Source organism: Ptychodera flava, chromosome 13 (assembly GCF_041260155.1).
Source record: "Ptychodera flava strain L36383 chromosome 13, AS_Pfla_20210202, whole genome shotgun sequence".
Lineage (NCBI taxonomy): Eukaryota > Metazoa > Hemichordata > Enteropneusta > Ptychoderidae > Ptychodera > Ptychodera flava.
In genome coordinates this window covers 3,731,089-3,750,463 of record NC_091940.1, presented here as the reverse complement: position 1 = coordinate 3,750,463, position 19,375 = coordinate 3,731,089, and the positions used below count along the sequence as shown (strand labels likewise).

The window sequence follows — 19,375 nt, the reverse complement described above, 5'->3', positions numbered from 1 at the left end:
TGTAGATGTCATAAGAAACGCTACAAGGACACTTTCATTATTGGCCGATACAACTCTCTGCTAACGTAAACTCTCTCCATACACTTCAACATGGTGCACGATACAGACAACTATTAATGTAAGGTTTATTGCTACATTTGTCTCAATACATGGTGTCAGGTCACAGTGATTTGTCTGACATCAAAAATTAAATGAAAAAAATAAACAAATTAATAAAAGAAACATACAGTGATGTATGCTATGCTTCTGCTGCGCTTTGAAACATTGTAAAAGCGGCTGAGAGATACTTTGCTGATGGTCTGAGCTCAGGTGTTGAACAAACTGATAGATTTATCAGCATTCCGACTTGTTCAATCAGTGTTCCCTGTCCCTGATAGCGTTTCAAATCAACACTGGTTGGTCTTTTCTGAGCGTATCGTGGTCTGTTTTGGTTTGCAATGTGGAGATCCATGAAATCCTCCAAGCCGAACAGTTCAGAATTGTATGGTTTACGACCGGTGAACAACAACGCCAGGACCAAACCGAGGCTCCATATGTCCTCCTTGAATGATGTTTCGCCTCTGTCCAGGATTGCTTCGGGAGCCATGTACGGTAACTCTCCCAATCCACGACTTTTACCGGCGTCATATAGCTTTTCCGCGTTGGTAAAGTCTCTAAGACTGACTTTCAAGGTCTTCTTGTTGATCTATTAAACAAAGATAATCAAATTCATGTTAAAGGTAACCTTCAGTCAACATAAATTAAACTTGTGAAAAATTAAACTTTTTGGATGAATATGTTGACACTACGAAAACGAGTATCGTCGCTTAAAACATGAGGAAGACAGCAGACAAAGGCGCAACACTAAAAAAGCACAGAGTGAAAGCAAATACTTTATACCAGAAATGTTTTAACATTTGCATTCCAGGTGACCTAAAATAAATTTAGGAACTGACTTACAATGATACTTTGAGGACAGATATTCTGGTGAACGATGCCGACACTGTGCATATGAGCCACTGCAGCACACAACTGTGAGGCCAACTGGAGTTTTTGGTCCAAAGAGAACTGCTCCTGTAGTCATGGAAAAAGATGATGATGATGATGATGACGACGATGATGATGATGATGATGATGATGATGATGATGATGAAAATGATGATGATCATGATCATGATGATGATCATGATGATGATCATGATCATGACGGTTTTGGTAGTGGTGGTGCAATTATTAATTCCACGTCTTCCGTCACTATCGTCTCTTATGGTGAACAAATTTATCTGAGAATGAAATTTTTTAACACTTTACTCTCGGAAAAATCTAACATTTTCCATCTAGGTTGAGTTCACTGTGAAAATTGAGTTGAATCTTACCAGGTCACCGTTGAATCTCATCATCTCCATGTCTTCTCCATACGTCATATCCTGGACGATACCATAGTTGTTATCGTCCAATGAGGTGATACCATGCAAGACAGGGAAGCTGTCGCAACCGGGCAGTACACTGTAATATCACAGATAAAGCATTAATACACAAATAAATAGTGCATGTCTATATGTGAATGATTAAAGGTTGTGTGCGATTCGGTATTAATTTATACACTTGTTAGATTCACATTATGTCATGCCTTTCTTTACATTCCTCTGAATATCAAAGGGAATTTTAAATCGATGAGAAAACAGTAAACTACGTATGCCTACCCTAGAATTGCGCCCTCATGTTCAAGCAATTTGCGGTCCATTACTCTTACACTCATCTCATCGTTGCTACGGGTTACGATGTGAACTTTGCAGAGTGGACCTTCGTCAACAACTTCACCAAATTTCAACGAACGTCGATCGATGAATGGCAAACCTACAAGAGTAAAACGTAGATAATGTCCATAGTTCCAACCTCAAGAAACACGCTGATACAACAACATATCACAAAGTATGTTTTCATGTGTGCAACGAAAACACTGGGCAGAAATCTACGTTACTTTCCCCCGTTATTTTGGTTATGATACTTTTCTCAGTATACTATTAGATCAAAGGTCAATGGATCTATAGGATTGAATCAATGCATATAAATATTGTCTAATAAAGGCGAGTGTGATGACTTATTTGTTGCGCAACTTAAAATCTCATACACACATATATACACTCACTTATGCACTCTAATATACACAATCACGAATACATACACAACATTCACTAATTACACACTTATGCCAGAATCTGAAAGTGTTGCTTACCGAGCAAAGATGCGAACTCGTCGTCAGAGAAAGATTGTCGTATGTTTTTAACGACGTTAGCCATGTCATGGTCAGTTGTTAGTTTTCCATTAGTTGACGTCGGTGAGACTGTCGGTAAAACAAGGGAAAGCCATCGTAAATGTGACCATTCCGTTTAAAGAAACAAGCACGGGGAGTTTAACAGTCATTCTGTCTTAATAAATAAAATATATACTTTAAATACGCAAAATTCACAAATAACAGATGATCAATGAGAGTTTGTTCTTGACATTGTTGATATCTTCCTGCGGTGTAACTTACGTTGTATTTCAGGCGTAAATCATTGTAAACCGGTAATTTGTAGTGCACAGAACTCGATGTTTTCCCAACGTAAGTATGACATTGCTACAAACATTTCGCTTGCTGCACTTTATCAAATGATTTTAAATAATGAGCCTCGGAAAATAAAAATAGTGAAATTCTTGCGAAAACATGGAAGAAAAATAGAATTGTAAAAAACAACTAGAAATCAACATACCTTTCTGAGAAGAAATTTTCAAGGAATCGAAATAGAACTCCTTGCCGACACATTCACTTTGCTTGGTTGCATGTTCAATAACGGTCTGAAAAGACAAAAGGGAATATTACTTTTTATTCTAAGGTCAATGAACTTGGTAGATTTCGGTTGACCTCATATCCAATAACATGTACAACATTGTGGATGCTAATAGTCTGATGTTAAACTCACCATTTGTTCGGGCCGCTCACCAGTCTTCCGGATCCCTGACGCACAGGATTGGCGGCGGAAAAGGTTCCGGACGATATGTCTGCATGTCCCAGCAGCTATACGAAGGCGTTTTCGAGCTGATAACATTGTTGAGATAGTAAAGTTAAAAACGCGTAATTTTTACGAAAGAACGTTTTCCTGGAGACGAAACGTAACCCCACCGTGGTACTTGAGACGACACTTTGTTTGTTTACACAGCACGGTATGGAACATTGCGGTGCGTACGCCTATCGAACAGTAATGCAGGACGCTGATTGGCAGAAAGTTCGATCTCCGGTTATCGCGCGGATGACGACACGGCATATCTCGAGTTGTATTCTAATGTCGCGTACGCACTTATGATTCGAAGTGCAGATTTTGGAACAAAGTAATTCTTTGATATCAATCACGTGATCTAGACATGTGACCCACGACAGTATTATTTACAGATAGAATACGTCATTTTTGTGTGCAGACGACACGGGTCAAACGATCAACTGTTGTATGTAACACCATGGCATTAGAATCACATTCGTAGAAAAGCATCTAGTTGTTTACCTTCTTTATTCAATTCTCACGATACTCCTTGGTTTTCCGGCGTCTACCGCTGTAGGTTGGATAAAGCAGACTCAGATGCAGTGTTGTTTATATTACAGTGACAAAATTACATAAATTGGACGGGAATAAGAAAGTAGTCTTTCTCCTGACTCGTGATCAGTTCATTTGCATCTCATTTGCATGTCATTTGCATGTCTGTATGTATGTATGTTTCCGGTGTTGCGTTCACCTCCTAGCTGACGAAATTTTTTACCCTTCCCCCTCTGTTTGTTTTCATATCGCTCTCTTGTTTGTTTTTTATTTCTCTCTCTCTCTCTCTCTCTCTCTCTCTCTCTCTCTCTCTCTCTCTCTCTCTCTCTCTCCCCTTAGTTCAAGCCCTATCTCCACCCCGTTTCTCCATCCCTTGTGCGAATGCATTTAAACTACACATCGTCTAGGCCTCACTTTTTGTTAAGGTGGTCTGAACTTCATGAAAACAAAATAAATTGGAAAAGAATTATCGTCTAACGCTGGGAGGCAGAGATTTTAACAGCGCAAGCACTGTGATGCGATGCGAAGGTAGCTACGCTGACAAAAATATATAGTTAATAAATATTGCCTCCCAAGCAGCGACATACTGCAGGCAGGCTCATGCGAACAATGCATGTGTATTCGATTTCGAGCCAATACGCGTTAGTTCTCCAATATCATCATCAACTTTATAAGCTGGTCGCGTAATGCACGGTGTGGTGTTACATGTAAAATCCGTAGTTGGATATGCCAACTCTAAAACGACAATCACGAAAAAGAAATATGACGATATTTCAGAATTGCTTCCTTGATTTCGACATTAAAATTCGGTTGGCCCGGAAATGCCACGGATTTGTATAAAATTGCAATATTCGATATTGTTGCGCGCATAAGACTGAACACATCGCACAGCAGCAACTACTTCATGCGCAAGCTTAAGATTGATATTCGAAACTCGTAAACATCAATTTAAAGCCGATTCCACACAAAAATGTTTTCTTTTTCCAAACTACAAAAATGCCTGGCCGCAAAATGTATCTCGCACCTCGCGTAATTATAATTTTCGAATTCGTTCACAAATTCGCAGCGATTTTTGTAAAAATCACTTTAAACCGTTATATCCTTTAGCCCGAAATCCGTAACAATATTGGCCTACTTTTCTATGTCTTTCTGTGATTTCCATATAGAAATACGGTTGGCCTAATATGCCACTGATTAAAGTTGCTACATCACGCGCAATATTGTTATTCAACACTCGCAAACATCAATTTATAGCCGATTACAAGTGTTTTGTCTGGCCAAACTAGAAAAATACCTGGCCGCAAAATGTATCGCGCAATTACGTAATTTCAATTTCCCAATGTTTTCACAAATTGATGGTGATTTATGTAAAATTTGCTTTAAAATGTTATTTCCTTAGACCCGAAATCAGAAACAGAATGCAATTTGGACACGCCTTTCCATGTCTTTCAGTGATTTTCACATGGAAATATGGTTGGCCTAAAGTGCCACGGATTCATTACGCTCTGTTTTCTGTATAGAGCACTGTAATATCCAATGAAGACACCTGTATACTTATATATATATATATATAGAGAGAGAGAGAGAGAGAGAGAGAGAGAGAGAGAGAGAGAGAGAGAGAGAGAGAGTATTCATAATATTGAGTTCTTAAGAGACGCACTCCAGAAAAGTCTGAGTGCGACAACAGTTTGAAAAGATACGTAAAAAGACAGCTAAAAACTGAAAAACCACAATTACGAGTAAATTTGGTAAAAAGAAAGGTGTTCACACTACTTTTATAAGGTGTAACATTTCTGGCACAGCGCATTTCTGAAAGTAGTGCGTTCCATGGCAAACGGGTTCACATACCGAAAAAGCTTATAAAAATAATAGCGAGGAGGAGTTACACGTAATTTCTCAGAAAATCTCATCTCTTGTTAGTACATACGTGTTAGAGGTGCATCACATCTGACAATGTTAAAAGTGGTCAAAAAGATTCGAAAATTATACGAGCTTTCACAGGTAATCAGTGTAAATCAATTAAACAGGAGTGAAGTGGTCATATTTGCGTGTACCTGTGACAAGACGTGCTGCGCCATTGTGAACAGACTGCAGACGATTTAGTTGGTCATTTGTAATACCTTAGGACAGACTGTTACAATAGTCAAGTCATGGAAGTAACAAATGGATGGATTAGTTTATCAGTAGGGGGCTTATCGAGTGATTTCGGAATTTTACCTATTCTTGGCAAGGAGAATTATGAATTGCTTCATAGCTGACTGGCACAATCACACACGAAGCCCTTTGAGAATAAAACTAAGATTCCGAACGAAAGGAGAGGAGTTATAATGTTAAGTTCACCAATCCAAAGGATGGCCAGTTCTCCAACGGTACATCATTTTACAAGACGATGAAAATTAACAAGTTCAGGCCTGTTATCGTTCGATGGCAACACGTGCATGTTGGTCACATGATTTTGAGGACGACTGCTTTGTTAGTGTAGTTACATCGTCAACTGATGCTGCAGCAAAACTGGTAAAGGTGTGACTCGGTAACACATCGTTATCAGCGTCAGAGCATTCGCCGAGTCCTTCCCGAAGTTTGGAAACCTTTGACTCAAAAGAAGTTCAGGAATTTTGATGGAATATATTTCAGAGGAATATTAGATATTATATCATACCAGTATATTGATGCCGCAAATACAGCTATCTGATTGGTCGAGACGCGAAAAGTGGTATATTGGCGATATACCACGGCTGGCATACGCGCGAGCTCTCAGCTTGAGCAAAAATCTGTTTTTTGACGTTACACGCCAGAATTTCAATATACTGGTATGATATAATGGTAATAAATCACTCCCAGCGACGGTATACCACGAGATTTTGACCAGTTCACTTCATATATGCACGAGCGATAGCGAGTGCATATATGTCGTGAACTGGTCAAAATCGAGTGGTAAACCGTCGTTGGGTGTGCTTTATTGCTTAAGTAATCTATTTGAAGTAGTTGCCTTCGCAATTGACAGCATAGCAACAATATCAAATAGAATGGAACTCAACATTCCTTACAAAAAAGCACGTATAACTTTTGTTGCTTTGGAGGTCACACCATGTTATTAATGAAAGTTTTTCCTGAGACTGGATTTGAAGTTGGAAGTATTTTGGATCACGGTGCAACAGGTGCATCTTGCTGTTTTCCATAGCTTACATCTTCAGATTAACTGTTGATATTCAATGTGCTTGGTGCTTGGTGGATGATGTCGCCAATCGTAACTGGTCTGCGTCGGGCAATAATAGGTACATTTGGCATAACTTGTGTCATTTAAAGTGACCATTTCAAGATAGCTATCTGTACATAGTTTCTTCGGCTGACGGGAGTCAAATGTAGACACCCATGATACTCATTTAAAATGTTGCTTTGGCTTATATTGATGTAGGTCGTTACGGAATGAGGTCGATGCACGGGCTATTAATGGCTTTCGTCGAAAACCAATATTATTATATATAGCACGAAAATTCAGCCGGTCGATTTTCACACCACACCTGAGTACATAATCGATCTGAAAACAGGGCGAGGGTCAGTGGTATCAGGTGAGATACAGTGGGCTTACTCAACCGGCTTCTCTGATATATAAAGATGACATCACACGCTTATATTAGAGTTACTCGATGCTTTGTCAATAATGTTCATGACATGTCAAAGCATTGGTCCTTGTCTTTTAGAGACCAAATCGTGTATACATACCAATGTATAATTTTGCAGTTATATTGTCTTCGGTTTGAACATTACCTTAACAATAACAACAGCCAGCGTCGGTTGATATCGTGTAACCTTATGATTTATTCGTTAATTTTGGGATTTTGCCGAGTTTTTATTGTATTATCAAATGAAATCCGTTAATCATTCAAGCGAAAACAAAGTTCTTTCTTGTAATGTATTCGACAATTTTCATTGCACCTTACAGCTGTGATTTGCACTGCTATACTTTTGCCTGACTGCACTTTTTAGGTCACAACTACGTAAAAGACTTTGAATCTTTAATGTAGAAAGCGCATCGGGGATAGATGTTTTCAATTTCTCTCTGACCTACCACTTCTCTGACCTACCACTTGTAGGGGTAATTTTAAAGCCCTTTGAGTAAGAAAAACTTTCATGGTCTTAGTATTTTTAAGACATGGATTGCGGCCAATTTGTATTTCATATATCGGTCAATATAACTTGTTTCTCTAGTACCGACATTGGCAGAGACCCCCAAATTTTATTCTTGATTTTGGAAATGAATGGTTGAATTTTTCCAATAAGAAAATTTGAGAGAAAGTTAAAGTCTTTTACTTTAAATTTCGAGGCGCATACTACCGATGTCTCTGTGTATTTATTAAATGTGGAAACAGTACGTAAAGACCCTGTTACGCCTTGACGATTTAGCCAGCGTATGCCAACGTATGAAAAATTTGGCGAAAACGCTAGGCGCACGTCGAATTCGTTATGGGTAAGTCTGTATAAGTTAAGACACGCTGAAGCACGCTGGTATACGTCGTAGTACTCCGTTTTATGGCGAAGTCGTTATGAATACGCTATGTATATGCCCAAAATACATCGTAGTTCAGCGAAGCCAGAGTTTTAGAGAATTTTGATACGTCGGAATATGCTGGCCAAATCGTCAAGGTGTGACAAGGCCCTGAGCAAGGTCACACTGAGAAGAAATTACAGACAGTTATGTTACAAGTGCAAGTGTTCCTGTCCGAAATCACTCTTTTGAGAAGTCAAAACAGTGGGCAGACTAAAGCTGTTGTAGTTGTTTTCCATTTATTAAAGTGCCTCTACTAAAGGCCTGTTCTGCCTGAACAAACATGACCTGACCTTTGACAACAGAAGTTGGAGAAACGCCTGAAACGCGTCGTTCCTATGAAGATATAGTTGAGGAATGAGTTAGTTTGCGAAATTACTAGCTGTCATCCATATACCTTGACACTTATCCAGCTTTCCATTTTGTGTGAGTTGTATATGTCGGATTTGTAGAGGCCCATTGTCGGTGATCGTCTAAATTTCATAACTAGCACACCTTACTGCGTACAGCCGTATCTCTAACAGCATACGGAAATAACTCAATCCTTGTTCTTTCCTCTCAGTGACGAAATAGCGGGTGCATTTTTACGAATTAGCGAAAACTTTCATGGTTTGATCTATGAACATTATTTTTCACTTTTCATACTGTGTTATGTTATTTACCGAATGAATCGCAGCACATTTCTGCCAGTTTTGTAAAAAACTGCATTTGCACGTTTTCTTCTGAAATGATTACAAAATAATTATTTTATAAAAAGGGGTAAAAGATGGCTAAGGTACTAGGTATAATTGCGACAATCTTACATCAGTAAAAAAAGTTTCGATACTGTGGAATATATCACAATTTGAATTAGATACTTCATCGCTGAGAAGAGATCTATCATTTGAATAAGATGTTTGAAAATTCAAGTATGTTGTTTAGGTTGAGAAAGAACTTATGATTTGATTTGTAGGGCCAAATAAAAAAAATCTGTTTGTTTCCAATAACTCTACCAACCTTATAAACACACACCCTGGACATTTCAAAAACGTTTTGAGTAAATTCTCAGCAAAAAAATCCGCCGACCTGTCTGTCTTAATTTTCCAGGCAGGTTACCGGAAACAAATATAAGCTTATTTTTTTATTTGGCGTAAGATTAATTTAATCTTTGGTGTGAAACAAATAGTTAGGCGGATTAAACAAATCAACTGTATTGATGCAAATACTGATTAAGCAACTTTCCTATGGGATGGCAATTGTATGTGTTTGCAAATGGTTTTCGTTGCTTAGTCAGTGGTTTTTGTACTGCGGAATAAAACAACGCCAGTCTCGTTAAGCCCAAAAGATCTCGTAACAGCTGTACGAACAAACCAACGGGTAACACGATTGGGACTACTTCAAGTTAATCATTGCATTTAATAGTAATTTGTAATATTGCCACATTCAGTTATATGGAACCTAACAATTTTGAGAAATTTGAAAAATATGAAGATCCAATTATCCCAAATTAGTTCCAAATCGTGTTGCGTACAAACCTGCATAGAATACACGGATTTTATTAGTGCTGTCACGGTGGTCCATTCAAAGTCCTCGTCGTCTGAGGTGAGGTGTCGTATTAGGGACGGACCATTAGATCTTGGAGGGGGGGTGGTCAAAAACAGAAAAAAAAAATTTTCAGAGCAAAAAGTTAGGAAAAAAAAAATCTTCAAACTAGTTTGCAAAATAAAAAAAAAATAAATCAGAAGACAAAGGCATAAAAAAAAATCTGCAAAAGTCTTTAAAATTTGAATTTTTTTTTAGATTTTACCGACAGAAAGCAACTTTCTGTATTTTTTAGTACATCCTCCAGGCACATTTTTAATTGTAATTTATACATTTAGAGTGACTGTATCCCTTATACTGGAAGTTGTGATTATCTTATCTTTTCAGGACTTTTGTATTCTGATCACTTGAAAATTATGAAATTATAGAGCCTGTTTTCTACTTGTTTCCTGCGTACAAACCAAGCAGGTACACTAGGTAAAACATTGAAACTATGGTATGCTTGTCAAGACAGAAAGTTGTATTTGCCTTTTAAGATCAAGGTAAACAGATGCAGGCTACATCAGTTTCATTTTTTTCACAGCATTTTATTGCAATGATGAATGCAAGAATGGGTGAACAAGTAGAAACACGTCAATAATGATAAAAAACATATCAAGTCATTATGTATTATTTTGCTTTTAAAAAGGCATTTTCAATTCTTTTTTCTCAAAAAACAGCCTCAAAAAACAACAGCAACACATGTTTTAACATTCAACAATACACTACGTAGAATGCCATCTATCCAACAAATCCCAACACAAAAACACACAAAAGGGTTGAACTTTGAAAGTTTCTCGATAGCAAATATACTGAATAAATCTGCATGAATAATCGTTTTTGTGTAGCAAATTTCAAAGAAATTGGACAAGCCCTTTAAGAGAATACAGATTTTTTGACCATGAATGGCATAAATTGCCCTAAAAAGACAAATATTGAAATTTCAACACATCTATACACATCCAATCAATTTGGACATGCTGCTACAGCGAATTAGATGTTTTGATCAAAAAAGTCCATCAATTGCTCTAAAAACACAAATATGCAAATTTAACTATATTATTTAGCTTATTTTAGCTTCTCAGCTTGTCAAAATCAATTGTAAATCATGAGATATGCATGATGTTTGGTGGGGTGAATGTAGGCATTTCACCACGCAGTAGAAAGGGAAGCCAGGAACCAAAATAGTCAATTTTCAAAACTATAGGAAGCTACTGAGGAGCAAGAAGACCATGTTTCAGAGGAAGATGTGTTATCCGAAAAAAATGCTCCCAAAGTACCACCAAATAACACCATTTTTATCTCTATTTTTTAAAAGCTCCAACAGCAGGAGGGGGGACACCCCCCTCCTGACCTCCCCCCGCCAAAGTACTCCCCAAGTGCCACCAAATAACACCATTTTAATCTCCATTTTTCAAAAGCTCCAATAGCAGGAGGGGGAAACCCCCTCCTGACCACCCCCCGCAAAAATACTCCCCAAGTGCCACCAAATAACACCATTTTAATCTCCATTTTTCAAAAGCTCCAACGGCAGGAGGGGGACACCCCCTCCTGACCTCCCCCCGCCAAAATACTCCCCAAGTGCCACCAAATAACACCATTTTTATCTCTATTTTTCAAAAGCTCCAACAGCAGGAGGGGGACACCCCCCTCCTGACCACCCCCGCAAAAATACTCCCCAAGTGCCACCAAATAACACCATTTTAACCTTTATTTTTCAAAGCTCCAACGGCAGCAGGGGGACACCCATCTCCTGACCTCCCCCCCCCCCCCCGTGACCGCTTCGTGGCCGCTTGTGGTGCTTGGCACCACATCTTTGCCCTCTTTATCTTCAGACAGCGACGAACTAAAAAAAAATTATAATCTGAAAATTTACTCTGAAAAAAAAATTTGCACAGCTAATCTCAATTGGAAAAAAAAAAATTCAGAAATTTACAATAGTAAAAAAAAAATTTTCACAATTTCATTGTGACCACCCCCCCCTCCCAAGGTCTAATGGTCCATCCCTTATGTGTGTTTTGAACGATTGGAATATTATCTTCTTCTGCACCTCTAAACGTAGACTGGTAAAGCAGTTTTCAGAATGACATCACAAACATTTAATTAAAAGCAAATACAGGAAGTGTTTCGAACGTTGATTACGCACTCACATGATTTATAATAACGACGCGTCGGCCTTGCATCACATCTAACCCGGCCTTTGTTCTTACGACATTCGAAATTCGAGAACAAGCCAGTTTCGCAGAGAGCCCTGACAATGAATATTTCCCATGATTCTTGGGTATACATCATGTCAATGCTAACCCTTCCCGATTGGCTGAAAATGACCATCGTCACTATCTAATGGCAGGAGCGTCATCTTCATTGGTCGACTGCTGGTTGTCATCGCAACATTGTCACTCCATCGGTTAGAAATCAAAGAACAGTGTTCGGTGATCGAAAAGATTCTCAGCCTCAATCATGGAATAATGTCTTTAGGTTTGATTGACACACCACAGGCGTTATGTGGACCGGGTAGTTTGTAAAAAGTGTAGTTTATGCTACGTTTCGACATTATGATACGTAGCCTTACCACAAAGGTGTGAAATGAACTTGTCTGGCCTGCAAATAAAACTGCCCGTTGTAGTCGAAATATAAACACAAATCCGAAAATCAGTTACCTTGTTTGATGCGGAAGACTCTCATAAACCCACAGTATAAACTACACTTTTACAACTACCCGGTCCACATAACGCCTGTGTGACACATCAAGATTCTCAATATTTCTGAAAAATAAAGGTAGGTAAATCAAGCAGACTTATGATACATACCGACAGTCATTTAAGACTTGGAGCGTCTATTCGCAAATGATCACATAAAGATTTTGGGATTTCAACTTCAGGTAGCCTAGTGGACTTATACCTCATCGCTTTTTGGTAAAAAAGCTGTTGGTCCAATACCTAATAAAACAGACGTTTCTGAAGGAAAAAAAAAACGTTTTCCCAATCATACCCTTCTCTTTAGTTTACATCGACGTTTTACTTCACTGAGAAAATACATCTTCATACGATGATGCTTTTACAACGTAGAAGAAAATACGAAACTACTTCAGTTACAATGTCAACCCAAATAATGTTGAAGTAGCAATTCTTCTATTTTGAGTAATGTATAATAACACAGCGGTGTTACCTTCTCAGCTTTGCGATGATCAATGTTCATGATTAGACTAAAGTTGCACCATTAATAATTTCGTTGCAAAGTTGCGTATAGATTATAGTTACAAACTGCAACAACGCACACTGACACTACGGTACAGTTCGTGGAAAGACCGTGCCGACACTTATGTCTTCACGAAAGTAGTGAGGTATATTCAAGATTCATGTGCGAGTGGATTTCCATGGCTTACACTTGCCACTGAAGGTCTATACAGGTCAGTATAAAGTGATTGAATTTGGCAAGATTTGCAGAGGTTATGGACTTACGAAATCGAATCTGATATCGCTTCCAATTCTATGGACTCGCAATTGATAATCTATTGGACGTGTAATTGGTTCACTGATAATTGCTAAATAGTCAGGGTATTGAAATAGATGCTGGGAGACAGTTCTAGTCTCACAAATCTTGAAATCGTCAGCGTTCTATTTTCATAACTTGAAAAAAATTGTAAGATTTCATCAACACAGACGCACGGCTGCGCCAAGCGTTCGGCCCGCAATACGCCAAAGGTCACTTGTCCTACAATACACTACTGATAGTAACTTATGTACGCCGGGCGATATTAGCGTACATGTCGGTTAAAATATATAAATATTATGGATTTCATCGATACCGATTGCAAGTGATGTCACCTGACGGTGATTGATAGGATTGGTCGACAAATTATTGCGTCAACGGAAAAAATTGGCCATTAGCCATAGATTTTGTCAACAATATTAAATATATTGTGTGATCTTATAGCCCTACAAAGTCAGAGCTGCCTCCATTTCAAAAAGTTCACTTTCATGTAAAAACTACGCATACCCTACTTCCTCAAAACTCTTCGAAAGAAATTATTATAAAACCAGTTAGCGGTCAAACAGTCCATATCCCGGCTGATGTTATACTTTGTTCAGCTCACTTTCACATCTATGTTTGTGTATAATCTATCTCCCAGCAACTTACCTGGACCAGTACGAGTACTCTACGTATTTCCCAATCCTTTGGAATAAATATTGTGATATTTTCACATAAAAGAACTGTATTTTCTGTAGAATAAACGGTCTCCTCTCCCTTCTCTTGACACGCGGTGGATGAACAGTTCTTGACACTTTAATACTTCTCATCTCAACAATACAGTACAAAAATACCTTCAGAGTTATCAATATTTAGAAGCGTAGTTGTAACTCGGGCGAAGATTCCATTTCGTTATAAAGCTAATATTATATAGGGCTCAGCCCTTGGTGTCGCGCCAGGGGTTATTAAAGATTGGCAATGTTATTTGTATTGATTCATGATAAACTGTAATTGTTACTTCATAAACGTTTATATGACAACTATGCCCAGTTTCACTCTGATGAAAGCAGTTCACGTACGTACACGACGTCAAACCCTGCAGCAGGGCAGGTATAGATTTTCTGTAGCGTGTAAAAATTTTGGACAAAAATTGGCAATTTTTACAATGATAATAGCCTATTGCGATAAACAAGGGACGTATTATGCGATCATTATCATTGCAATGGTACCGCACTGCCCACCTACCACTTGCAAGCTGAAAACTTAACGTTCCGTCTTAAAACTGGCAATTTTTGAATCTAATTATTGACACAGGGGGCGCTCTTCTATAATTCAATCCCAGCATTCTTGCGTATGCCCCCGTTCATATGCACGACAGTTTTCTCCCTCTATCTATATTAACGATATTTTGTATCAGCGACAAGGTGCATAATAACATTTACTGGCTAATAAAAGAGGTATATTTTATAAGAGGCATGTATATAATGGTAATTTGTTTCGTTTTTGTTTATTTACGAGTACTCAAAAAAAAACATGGCGGCGCCCATGAAAGAAGGGTACACTTCCGGTTACTCGCATAGTATATTATGAATAAGCGCATGCGTAGTCAGTAAGCCGCTGGCGCGACTATCAACACTGATTCTATAGCGTGTTCGGTACAATGACCAGGTATAATGACCCGGCTAGGGTACTTGCAGGATGACTCATAGTTGACAACTGAATCCAAGTGAAAACTCTGTGAAACCCATATTTGATCATTAAAGTAGCATCAAAGTGCCACACGAGAGCACCTACACGTCGTTTCTTTTAAAAATTATGTTTTGCTTTGAAAAAATCAAACTCTTGTGTAAGATTCGATTTCTTCACAACATAACAGAATTTGTGAAGGAAACTCGACGTGGATATTCTTGAATAGTGTTCTCATTGGATGGGGCATGTTCAAGGCACAGAATTCCGATCGAACAGTAGTTTTTCACGTGAAATTTATGTAGAAAGTAGGCTTCGCAAATTTGAAAAATCTATAGGGTTTGAAGGTTATCCAGTTGTTAACTGCGGGATATTTCTCGTCAGTCGGAAGTTTTTAGCAGTCAACGGAGTGGTTTTTTATTTCCCACCTCTTTTCCTACCCTTGGACGTAATGGGGTTATCCCGAGATTCACAGACTTGGTCACCTAGCAACATTTGTGTTGCTATGAATTATTTATGAGATAAGATGACGTCACAGCAATAATCTTAATATTGCGAGTAACGAGTGACTATAATACCCTATGCACAAAATCCACATAACGTTTTTTGACAATAATTGCTATCTACATGATTACAACCTCACTGCCGCAAAGTATTCGATGAGATCACGCTAACAGGAATCAGAACAACGTCTGGTGTGATACTGAAAAAAACATTGAAAACGCAGAGTGTACACCGTACGCAAGTGTGAAGACAGTGTTAACTCGTATTGCAGAATTTCAGGCGAAACATTTAAAATACAAAGTAACACCAATACGTGAATATCTTTCTAAAATGACTTTCTTTTACACAATCACCAATTTGAACAAATTCTAGGAAAGTGGTCATAGGTAATAGGTACACTGGCTCTCCTTTTACATTTAGATTTAGATTCCAGACACTCTGCTGCTTTCTCACTGGCTGTAAGCAGTGCTATTATGACCACATCACCAAAACATGTTGAAGCTGGAATTTCTTTTCTTACACTCGGTGTCCCAGAAGAAATTTGCTGCTCACATATGCAGCCTACCGTTAATTGCATATATGACTGGGACCATGCACAGAGAACGTTCTTGAAGTGCTTACTGTATGATACATTAGAATTAACATTTTTCAAGAGTCAATCAAGACAAGTTCATGCCACAAAGTACCAGAGTCAACCTAGGGGTGAGATAAACCCCGAAAGATGCTTATTTTGAATTTAAATGTATCATTCCATCTTCCCCATCACGGCCCCAATAAGCCATATTTTGTGTTTAATTTCTCATCTTTTTTGGGGTCAGCCAAGTCCATTTCTCCAAGCCATTTAATTTTGAGGAAATGTTTTGTATGCTTTTAGTCAAAGAATCTGTCCAGCCAATCCTCAAATTAATTTGAAATTTGGTGGGCTAGTTCCCAGGGGGTCACATAAAGAAAATTTGTTCAAATGATAGTAAAATTTACATACTTCTTTGGTCAAATAATCTTCTCAGAAACAGCATTTCCAATTGTCTTGAAATTTGGTGTACAAATTCCTTGTTATGTAATTTGTCTTAGTGAAATAGTGATCACCTTTCATCATGACTTGTTCACATTGACAAAATCAGAACAATATTCTAATGTAATACATGTTTATCACAGCAGAGCTGCTCCCATCTTTATTTATTTCTGGCTTTCAACACAGAGTGTATTATGTGAAGCTAGAATACATCTTACAGACCTAATTTTCAAAACAGACTCTTCTTTCATCAAGTCTTGGCTCTATTCAGTTTGTTTTTGAAGCATTTTTAAAACTGAATAGAAACAAGAGTGTTTTTTGAGAAAGATTTTCCATGTGTTAACAGTTTGGCAGCCACAGAGAATTTACAGTATTGGTGTATTTGAAAAAATGTGGTTCTGTAATGAAATACTTCATATTCTCTATTGACAAGATCAGGTGAAAGTGTCCATGACTAAATTTTGCATAATGATAATAGAATCATTCTTTACTAAAAGTGTGTGTTGTTTTCTTTGTTCATTTGAAGTCCTAACTAGAAAGTAGATGAGATCCCAGGTGTCTTTACACTGAAAAACACATTGCGTTCAGATATTCTCCATTTTTCCAGGAGAGGGACAAAACAGAGATACGGAATCTTTCAGTCTGAAGAACTCACACCATTATTCGATTCCTTAATGTCTCTGAAAATACTCAGTCCTTATTTTGGGACTGGTCAGTTTCTGTGGCCTGGGGGTGGATTATTTTCTACCGATGTCAAAATGTGGATTACAATATTCCAACTTTTGAAAACAGAGTGCCCCCACATTCAAACCCCCCCCCCCCCCCCGCAACAAAGGTGGAAAAAATATGAAATATAAATTATACATTCAGTCAGTCAGTCATTCTGTATTTTAATGACATTGTTGGCGTATCAGTTGTATGATGGGAATTTCACAGGTTAAATTTTAATACTTGAAGTTTTCATATAGTATTTTGAATAAGCTGTGAATGTATTTCTCACTTTCTATGCATAACCGGATCATCAAGAACTGTATGTAAACGGATGTCTATAATGAATATCAAAGAGAGAACAGGAGTACATCAAAAAATTTGATGGGTATTTAGCCAGCCAGTCAATTAGACCTGCAGGGAAGCCATAGAGAGCTATATTATTGTAGCATAATCTGATGAGCGCAGTTTCTGAGAGGACCTTTTTTAAAATGTTGTTAGAACTGTTGTTTAACCATAAAAGCACAGCACGACAAAAACTGCCTGACTGATGATGCATATGGATATAACCTTTGTATGCCAAGGCCTCTTCCCAATTTAAGCCAATAATCTTTAAACTCTGCATTTGTCGACTACACTTGTCCAGTTCCACGACAGAATAATGATGCTGAAGACTCTATTTCGACTTTGTTGTAGGTTGCCCTTGCTTCACATCGTACCAAAGAGGGCGCTCTTCATCACATGCTTCTTAAAAAAGTGAGTGCCCCGAATCAGTAGGAGCATAGGCATGGCTATAAATTAAAAACGGGTAAATTATTTACATCACTTTACTCGGGAAGACTGTTGTGTACGTAGGATGGTCTGAACACGATGGCCCATAGTAACTTGGCCAGCCTAAAACTGTTGCATATACCCGAGAAAATCCAAGTGATCAGTCAAACAGTCCGGTAGCTTATACTGGCTGAATACGAATATGTCACAGAACAAACGCAACCTTGGTGATAGATAAATGGTCTGGCAGTGGACCCCCTTATTAGCATATTTAAATAAAGAAATCATTTCGAATGAAGAGCGCCCCCACCTAGCTGAGAGCGACCGTTGATTCATTTTTCATGAAATTTTCTTTCATAAATTTTGTCGAATTTGGAGGTCTTTATTCCTAAAAGTGGCATTACCGGTCTCCTTGGCGAGGTAAGTTTCACCACACAATTTTTTGTACACTAATTGGCATTTTCTGATGGTCGAGAAGGAAAATACCGTTTTTTGCCGGAGCCGCAATGGCCCATCTTCAACACTGCCCCATTTTCAAGGCCAGGCGTGTATGTGAACAAAATATACCTAGTTAAGTGACCAACTTCTCTTTTAGTCCCTAAGTTTGTTTTTATTTCCGTTCACGCTTTTGTAGTGTAAAAATCACGCGCGCTCTCCACTGTGTAATCTGACAGCGAGAGAGTAACATAGGACCTCCCGCTGTCCGTCTTCAAGGTCGATAGCCGATCTATTGCCGGGATCTATTGGATTAGGCGAACAACGTAGCTGTGGTTTATGTTATATCCAGTCGGGATACATTTGATTGCAGTTTCATTCATCAAATTACTGTTTCGAAGCCTTATATTTTTAGTAAGGTGGGCCTCATGCCAGAGTTCACGCCAGTTCACACAGCGTGCATACCGAAGACAACACGCCGACATCATAGGCCGGAAGGCATTATCAAAGTGCGTACTCGCTTGCCCTGTGCGTTATCAAATTGTATGCACTACTCAGTACTCGACTGGCCCTTGTCTAATCGAGTTCCATTTTTCGTATCAACAGGGACCATAGAAGATTCCAGTTCTGGTAGGTTTGCTGTGGCGACGCTCTGGTGTCCGTATTCAGATGTGTGGCCAGCGGAAGGCTTTTAACTGGTTCACCGTATTTTCATTTTGAACAGAAGCCTTAAACAGATTTTGAGTTTGGACTCTACATGATCCTTTAAATATCGCTGTGCTGTATCAGTGTTAGAGACAATGAACATGCAAAATAAACCATCATTTGATAAGAGAATCAAAAGGAGTCTTTGTCTTACGTTGTCCTCAAAGCAAACTTTGTTAGAGCTTAGTAATTTGTATTCTGCATGTATGCTAGGTACTGTACCTTTGACAACAAATACTGACAAAGCAATAAGAAGATTAGTCTTGCCACAATGGTGGGCTATAAAAAAAGTGTCTCAAGGTGTATCAGATAGATTCACATTGAAATGCAATTTGAGGCATTTGAAACAGTTTCAGATGCTTGTTGACAAACTTGGTGAAAAATATAGAAAAGACGATTTCTGTCATGAACATAATGACAGCAGATTTG

At 38.4% G+C, this 19,375-nt stretch overlaps 1 protein-coding gene and 1 long non-coding RNA gene across 2 annotated transcripts; one reads left to right on the top strand and one right to left on the bottom strand.

Annotated features, from left to right (window-relative positions):
* Window positions 1-224: 224 nt before the first annotated feature.
* Window positions 225-5,626, bottom strand: LOC139146951 (testis-specific serine/threonine-protein kinase 6-like). Its single transcript, XM_070717809.1, has 7 exons — window positions 5,603-5,626; window positions 2,733-2,817; window positions 2,216-2,323; window positions 1,683-1,836; window positions 1,356-1,485; window positions 940-1,053; window positions 225-685 (listed from the first exon to the last, which is right to left on the bottom strand). Exons 1-7 carry the CDS (start codon window positions 5,624-5,626, stop codon window positions 239-241), a joined length of 1,062 nt encoding a protein of 353 aa, XP_070573910.1. The 3' UTR covers window positions 225-238.
* A 12,763-nt stretch (window positions 5,627-18,389) lies between these two features.
* LOC139147127 (uncharacterized) lies at window positions 18,390-19,084 on the top strand. Its single transcript, XR_011555653.1, has 2 exons — window positions 18,390-18,750; window positions 18,848-19,084. It is a non-coding gene; the product is annotated as an uncharacterized lncRNA (long non-coding RNA).
* The last annotated feature ends 291 nt before the right edge of the window (window positions 19,085-19,375 follow it).

Excerpts from the sequence above, each read along its gene's own strand:
- LOC139146951 (XM_070717809.1), bottom strand. The coding sequence starts at position 5,626 with ATGGCGCAGCACGTCTTGTCACAG. Across the intron at positions 2,818-5,602 it reads CGCAGCACGTCTTGTCACAG|ACCGTTATTGAACATGCAAC; the intron begins GTACACGCAAAT and ends TTGTCTTTTCAG. Across the intron at positions 1,486-1,682 it reads CATGAGGGCGCAATTCTAGG|TGTACTGCCCGGTTGCGACA; the intron begins GTAGGCATACGT and ends GTGATATTACAG.